The 8,679-nt window shown below is 32.5% G+C and overlaps 1 protein-coding gene across 1 annotated transcript; it reads left to right on the plus strand.

The window, feature by feature from the left end:
- Positions 1–738: 738 nt before the first annotated feature.
- Positions 739–7,698, plus strand: LOC133814371 (aquaporin NIP2-1-like). The gene is made up of 8 exons (XM_062247338.1): positions 739–958; positions 1,402–1,517; positions 2,542–2,660; positions 5,551–5,695; positions 5,968–6,192; positions 6,711–6,905; positions 7,022–7,083; positions 7,329–7,698. Exons 1-8 carry the CDS (start codon positions 739–741, stop codon positions 7,582–7,584), a joined length of 1,338 nt encoding a protein of 445 aa, XP_062103322.1. The 3' UTR covers positions 7,585–7,698.
- The last annotated feature ends 981 nt before the right edge of the window (positions 7,699–8,679 follow it).

The following is an 8,679-nucleotide window of genomic DNA, read 5'->3' on the forward strand; positions in this document are numbered from 1 at the left end:
GATATAGTTGTGATATAATATATCTGCTTGTTCTGGGATTTTCTGAGTGCAGGATGTTTATCTAGATATGAATTAATTTATCCTTGGTTATCAGGCATGACCATAAGTTTGCCAGGATGCTTTGGCGTTCTTGAAATTGATTGTGTAGGGTCCGGATGGGTCCGGATCCCTATTTCTCTACCTGCTTTGTTTGAAAGTTGATCTTACTAAGCGTTTTCGCTTACCTAGTTGTTTCATGTTGTAGGTAAGAGCAAGGGCAAGGCAGAGCAGTGAGCGCTGGAGTCTTCCTTGCAAATGTACATGTGGACCGACCTTTTGGGAAGCCTTTTTATTTTTGGAAATGTTGTGTAATTTTCCTAAACTAGGCTCACTCTAATCTTTATAAAACATGTTTGTAACTAAATGTTAAGTATGACCATACGACTTTTTAAAAAGTTTTTTTTTATACGGGTTTTTGAGACATTTTGTTAAATGAAAACATTTATATTTCCACATTATCGAGTCTTGAAAATCCGGGTCGTTACACTGGTCTTATCTTTCACTGGTGCATATTCAGTTGCATTGTTTAGGTGTAAATGGTTTAACACTGATCCAAGCAAGAAGAAAACAATCATTGAAAATAATATCACCAGTATAAACGTCAGTAGTGAATGGTACAAAGATGAGCCTTATATACTTGCTAGCCAAGCTAAGCAAGTATTCTATCTCGATGATCTACTTAGAGGCCGACACTGGAAAATGGTTGAGGATGTCAATCATCGTCAAATTTGGGACATCAAGGACGATGAAGCTGATGCAGATGTTGATGTTGTACGTGACAGAAGCTCATCAAATTTTGTGTTGACCATGGATCTCGGTCAGTTGGTTATGGAGTCTCATGAACCTGCAACATATATTGGCACTATAAAAAATTCACTTGCTGATCAATTGGATGATAATTTCATAAATGACGACTTAGGTGAAGAAGAAGTCGATGAAGAAGATGAATTGCTAGTTGATATTTGTGAAGATGATGTTAATTATGTGTCTCCAATTGATGTTAATTTAATTAATGATGAAAGTGATAGTGATTATTCTACATAGTTTTTATATTTTTGTAATAAAGACAATTGTTTAAAATATAATATATGGGACTTGTAATCATTTTGTTCATTTCCATTGGTGATATTTGATACTAACTAATAATTTTTGTTCCTAAGTACAATGTCAGCGGATATAGCCACCTCTCACGGCGGAGATGGTGGAGGTCTAGGCCCGCCAGATCCTAGTAGAGTACCCTCTTCCTGCGAGTCAGGTTAATAATAATTTTCAAATTTTGCTCATAGCTTGAAAGTCAAGCTTAACGAATGTTTAATATATATTAATATTTCAAATTTTGGTTATTGTTGAAAATGTGGATAGCTGAAGTGCCGAGAAGAAAGGGTCGTGGCCTGGCTAATAACACACCACTTGCAATTCGAAGGCGAAATTCCGGGAAACCACTAGATCTTCAGCTTGATCCTAGGACAGACAAAGTGGTTGGCTTGGAGGACCAAGCTTTTTTCCGCGAGATAGGCCTCCAAGTCACCTTGTTGTTGCCAGGACATTACTTGGATTTTGCTGATGTACCTCAACAATTTAAGGAACAAGTCGTACAAAAGATGAAGGTAAAAATTTAGAACAAGTCTTGTGGTATAAATTTTTTATTAAAATCATTTACAAACTAAACTAACGTGTTATTTTTTAATGTAGCATTTTTATAATGTTGACGGTCATCCAGAACCCGAGAGAGTTATGAAAACTATCTACACAGAGATATGCAAAAGATATTCTGTGAGAAAGAACATCAGACGTACTCACTTCAAAAAATATTACTCTAATCTGGAAGATTTGGAGAGTGTTTTAGTTGCCCCACCTGACCATTGCACCAAGGAGAGTTGGAAAGATATTGTTCAGTTGTTTTTTAGCCCAAAATTTATTGCGCGATCCAACCAAAACAAGAAAAACAAAAAAGAAATGAAGTATACATCGACGCAAGGCACAAAATCGATGGCAGCTAAGTGTCACCAATTTGTAAGTAAAAATATTAATTTAATTTAACAAAATTTTACATTCTAACTTCCTATCTCTACATTTGTATAGGCGAACCCTGATGAACATGTTATTGATACTTGGAAAGATAGCCATTTGAGAAAATCGACAAATTTTTTTGTCAACGACACAGCTCGAGAAACTTTTGTAAGTTTAAACTTTTGTGTTATTATTTTCATTAAACTATGTTACTGATGTGTTTCTAACACTTTTTATGAACAGGAAAAAATGACGGAAGTGCTTGAGAGGGCACGACTTCAAAGCCAGTCTCAAGGACCGACGGAGGGATCTGAAACTGGATCTGCTGCTGATTCCTCGTCGATCGATCAGTACGAGATTATGAGTAAAGTACTTGGGGAGAGGTCTGACTTTCAAAGAGGAGTAGGTTACAGCAAAGGCAAAGGGAAAAAATCAGCTTCCAGCTCCACAAGTCAAAGTTAGTCACAGGCCCAACCTGCTCATACACCTCAGGAAGACATGGCTACTATGGCAGAAATGATGAAGTCAATGCGTGAAGAGATCCGGATGTTGAAATCTCAACAAGGTCCATATGGTAATCCTCAGCATACCAGTACAGAAACTGAGTCGCGGTTTGAAAGCCTTCTGCAACGATATTTACCATCATAACCTGAAGGTGGTATATCTTCTCAAAGTCCACCTCCTTGGTCGATGCCACAACAACAACAACATTTTTATCCACCTCAACAGAATTATCCAAACATGTATGGACGCTCCTCCCAGTCCCCTCCTTTTTATTACCACGACGTCCCTGCGGGATCTTAGACGTCACATCCTAGGCGTCGTGACTTCGGGGATTCATCGCAGCAGCAACATCCACAGCAGATGTATGGTCAATTTGTGAGTTTGTCGCAGTAGTAGATGTATGGTCAGTTTGAGAGTTTATTGCATCAGTCTCCCTCGGCGCGACCACATACTCGACAATTTAGATTATCTTCGCAGCAGCACTCTCCACAAGCACCACAGTTTGCTTCACCACCATTGCCGCGCCCTAATACTAGTGATCAAGATATTGATCTTAATGAATATTTTACACCTGGTTGGCCCGATCAAAACAATAATAATTAGATTACGTTTTTTTAATTATATTAAGACAATTGAAATTTTATTATGTTTATTTTATGATTAGTTCATATGTAATTAAAATGAGACAATTGATATTTTTATTATGTTAATTTTATGATTAATTATAATGCTATTTTTTTTTATGAATATTAATTGTGTTATTAATTATAATTTACGTTAAATATTATTATTTTTAAATAAGTATTATATGTATATTTATTATGAAATAAAATAAAATCAATTATTCTATTTTAATATTAGTATTTTATTACCGACGGATTAATAGAGGCAGAACCCGCTGGTATTAAATGAGTTAAACGAGACTGACAGAGTTATTTTATATCGGCGGAGTCTCGCCTCTATTAATCCGCCGGTATTAATACAATATCGACGGGTGTGTCAGTCGGTCGGTAATTCCGTTAATACCGACTGATTATTACCAGCGGGCCTTTACCAGCGGACTGCCGCCGGTAATATATATTACCGACGGACACACCATTTATTACCGCGGAATCCTCCGCCGGTAATACTAGTTTTTTTTGTAGTGATACTCCATCTAAAGAGCTAGTGAAAGCTTGTAAATCTTTTACCCTCACTAATACTATTTTCCTTTTTTTTTTGCATATCAAAAGTTCTTAGATCGAGGTTAACAAAATTAATGATGAGAGATATAGTTACCATAACTTAACACAAATGTCATAAAACTATAGTTGTATAACAAGAATGCCGACAAAACGAGGTCCAAACCAAAAAAGCACATGGATCTATAATATATATTATCTTAATTTAGATTGTAGATAACTGTACACCATATAAATTAAAAAGAATTAGTTAAATAAATTGAGAAAAGAAAAATTAAATGAGTTTGATGTTTGTACGTATTCATTGATCAGTTAACTCAAATATATTTAATAAAATTTTATACTCTAATTAAATTTATACTCTAATTTTGTAGCATTGAATCTATATTTTTATTTCAAATTTATTGTGTTTATTTTTGTAATGTTGAAACTTATATTTATTAAATTTTTTTGACACGTGAACAAACTATAAGATTAGGCATATTATCAGATAAAGATATTTGACGTAAACTATTATTTGATTTAATTTTAATTATTTTCAGTCACGTCATTATTTAACCAGTAAAATTCTAAACAAAAAGAGAAGGTAGTTTTTTCAAATCTTTACTTCAACATGTATAATAGTTGCCAAACTATTTTCTTAACTTTTCTGTATATAAATATAATTAAGTATATAGTTGATCTCATCTAGATAATGTGGTCACTAATAAATTTGTGATTTTTTTCACTGATTGATGATAAATTATTTACAATAAAGAAATTACTGTAGCCACAAGTTACACATTAAAAAAAGTGGAGAAAAAAAGCTCATAATTTTATTAGGGGTGGTTTAGATTTAGGAGACTGAGAATAGATCATACCGGACTATGTGATGATATATTGGCAGCCAGTTGGCACCTGATACTGCTTGCCAATAAACACTTGGCAACGAAGCACCTCTCCCTTTGCAACTTGATCGATCAATCAATCTTGGTTAGTGGAAACAAGTTATATCGTGCTTAATAAATATATATATATATTTGTATGAGTGGAAAATTAATTTATTGAGGAAGACCGGCCCTTAAGACCAAATCACTTTCTGGTATCTATTTAGGCTGACCAGTAGATATAGAACTGAATCTTGCTATATTACTGATCTTATATATGTATATGGAATTAATAATGTGTATGTGTATATACACTGATGTGTGCAAGTTTATGCTTTATTTTTTATTTCAAAGTTTATGATCAGTGAGAAAGATTGGGCAAAAAGGAGATCCAAAGTACGCGGTTTGAACAGAAAAAAAGAATAGAAAAAGGAAAAAAGTGTATGCCCATACATATGTTTGCATCATCATATTTTCTACTAACCAATTGGTATAACAATTAGTTGTTAAAAAGAAACATATCATGAACATAAAAAAAACAAACACAGAGATATTATTATCTCATGATTGATTCCTCTTTTCATTTTTTTACACTATATCTATTTATCAAAGACCGATGGACGTACGACGATGATAAATTTCTTGAGATGTGATTAAATTTCCATTAATCTACTGAATTACTAGATAAGTACGTATCTAGCGAGACATGATATAAAAATAGATAATATAATAGTTTTGAGATTTTATCACGCACGGTCACAACTCACAAACTCATGACAACACAGGAGCATGCGATCTCTATTTAAGTCATCGGTCCAAGATTCATTAGTGCATACCTAAAATTACAAAACCCTAGATAGAGACCTAGCTTACCAAAGTTTCATCACACTTTTATCTACTGTAGATTGCGCTCTTTTAGTATATATAACTACACTTTTCAACCTTTCCAGTTCACAAATGGATATATCAATAGAAGGAGAAACTAAAATGACTATTCATGCTGACCATGATCAGTCACAAAATCATGTTAGCCCATCATCATCCCCTCTTTGGGTACTCTACTATAAGGAGTATCAATCTAATTTTCTTCGAAAGGTACATATACATATATACAGTATATGTATTCTTTTTCCAAAACTCCCATTAATTCGTTTCATGTATTACATATAAGATATAAATATACATATATAAATATATGTATATGTACTAAGTTAGTACATATACATATATTTATATATGTATATTTATATCTTATATGTAATACATGAAACGAATTAATGGGAGTTTTGGAAAAAGAATACGTCGAGCGGTTTAAGGTTAATATAATAACAATATTGCTCAATCTTGTTTAAATATAATGATGATAGGTGCTGGCAGAAATCATAGCAACGTTTCTGATGGTGTTTGTGACATGCGGTGCGGCTGCCCTAAGCCAAAGTGATGAGCGCAGAGTGCCACAGCTGGGAGCATCACTTGCCGGCGGCCTCATTGTCACCGTCATGATCTACGCCGTGGGTCACATCTCCGGTGCACACATGAACCCTGCCGTCACTCTAGCTTTTGCAGCGGTTCGACATTTTCCATGGAAACAGGTAATTAACACTTGATGATCACTTGCTTTAATGCTAATATATTAGATAATTTGATTGCAAGAAATTATAAATTGAGAATATATAAATATATATTGACGATCAAGTTGTCATGATACATTTGTTTCTTTCGTTTCATTGGTCATGAGATAAAGAGATCATGACACTTAATTTGTTAACTAAACAAATTAATTAATAAACATTATGACACACACGTGTTTCTATGCCATAGATGAGTGAAGAGAAGTCGGTCACAAGAATCCAATAGTTTTCCAAAATAGTGTTTCGAACATTAATTATTGGAAAAACTTGGAATAGGGACATAAATTAAGTTTTTGATTGTATACAAGAGGAAATGATCGTTAATTATGAAGGAAAAAAAAAGATTAATAAGTTTTTTAAAGGATTGGGCAACATATATATGTATATATAGCTTGATAAAATTTATTAGTGAATGTGTAATTATTATGAATACAATATAAGCTAGCAAATATATACATAAATCGATCATTGTATTGCAGGTTCCGTTGTATGCAGCAGCTCAACTCATAGGAGCAATTTTAGGTGCATATACACTACGTGAAGTGCTAGACCCAATACAATATATTGGCACCACAACACCGTCAGGGACAGATGTTCAGGCTTTGATCATGGAAATAGTTGTTACCTTTATTATGATGTTTGTCACTTCTGCTGTGGCAACTGATACTAAAGCTGTATGTTACAATATATATATATATAGATAGATAGATATATGATTATTCTTATATTTGTATTATAATCAATTCATCTTCGTCCAATACTTGACTCAAGTTTTTTGCTTTGCCTCCAGGTTGGAGAGCTAGCTGGTATAGCAGTGGGTTCAGCTGTGTGCATAACATCAATCTTTGCTGGGTAAGCAATTATGGGTTCAGAAAATGGGAATGGCCCAAACCGGCCCAAAAAGGGACTGACAATAAGTCTACTTCACAGTCCATAAAAATTTCTCAAATTTAATACCACAGACTAATATCATTCTATAAGGTTTTACTACCTGTTATTTAGTAGTAAGAATAGAGAAAAGGGAAATTAAGTTCAAATTTTTAAAGTTTTAATTAGATTAGTTCATTACACAAAATAAGTGGTATTTGTGAATACAGACCAATATCAGGTGGATCAATGAACCCAGCAAGAACACTGGGCCCAGCAATTGCGAGTGGAGAGTACAAAGGGCTTTGGGTGTATATGGTTGGCCCAGTCATGGGAACGATGATGGGCTCGTGGGCCTACAGAATGATTCGAGTGGATGACAAAGCTGTCCATGCAATCTCTCCCTCCTATTCATTCAAACTTCCAACCAAGATGAACAACCACCAACACGTTGTAGTTGACCCAAATATTGACTCTCTCGTCTGAAAATTCTATGTATTTTATTTTCTCCTATAAATATTAATTTTCGTTTTGGAGAAATCCTAGATATTAATCAATACATATACATGTAACATGTTAGTATTAATGAAGTGAGCCAAACAAGAGTAACACCGTTTCCACTAACTTTAGTGTCTGTCGTGTTCAATTATTATTTTTATTTTATTTTTTGAAGAACTGCCATATTCAATTATTGATATAAATAAATAGATATCTTTTAATAGGCCGTTTGGTGTGGGGTATATATCAACATGGGGTATATTAATGCATATACTCATATATTTTATAATGCTTAATACATATATATTTCAACATTAATGGGTTTTAATGTTATTTATTATATTTTACTTTTGGAAAGTTTTATTTTTTGCGATGTTTTTTATATAGTAATAATATTTTAATTCTAATGAAATGCAAATAATACATATTTTCTAAAGAAAAATTTGGGCATTATATATGGGTGCTTCTATATGCATGCAAAACCTTCTATATATTTTTTTCTCTTATCACCCCTTTCTAAATAATTTCTTCATAAATTTAAAAAATTTCTTTTCGGGGAGTTGTATTTACACCTCAAACTATTTATACCCTAAAAAAGTACATTTATTTATAATTACACTCTATTTATTTTCTATATAGATTAGGTCTTCAATTCTATACATATTTTACAAAGAATAAAAATAAAATTATGCACAACATTTATTAAAAAGTAGAAATTAAATAACAAATTGAATGCCTCTTAATAAAAGTAGATAATTAAATAAGGATTGTATTAAATCCTAAAAATAAATTCAAAAAAATAGAATAAAATTATCATATTATATTATTTTTTTCTAGTGATTTTTTTTTTATTATTGTATTGCAATTTAATTTTTAGAGATTAGACAGAGTGTATGTAAATGAAAAAAAATCATAGTTTTAATTTTATTTATAATAAATGTGTACTAACTAAAATTTTAGATATATAACTAAAGATTTTAAAATGTACATTTTATTCATTTTCTTTTATAATAAATATGTAATAGTTTCATTTTCTAGAAATAGCAATACATTGATGAGGCGTAATAGTGTATTCATACATTT

Source organism: Humulus lupulus, chromosome 2 (genome assembly GCF_963169125.1).
Source record: "Humulus lupulus chromosome 2, drHumLupu1.1, whole genome shotgun sequence".
Lineage (NCBI taxonomy): Eukaryota > Viridiplantae > Streptophyta > Magnoliopsida > Rosales > Cannabaceae > Humulus > Humulus lupulus.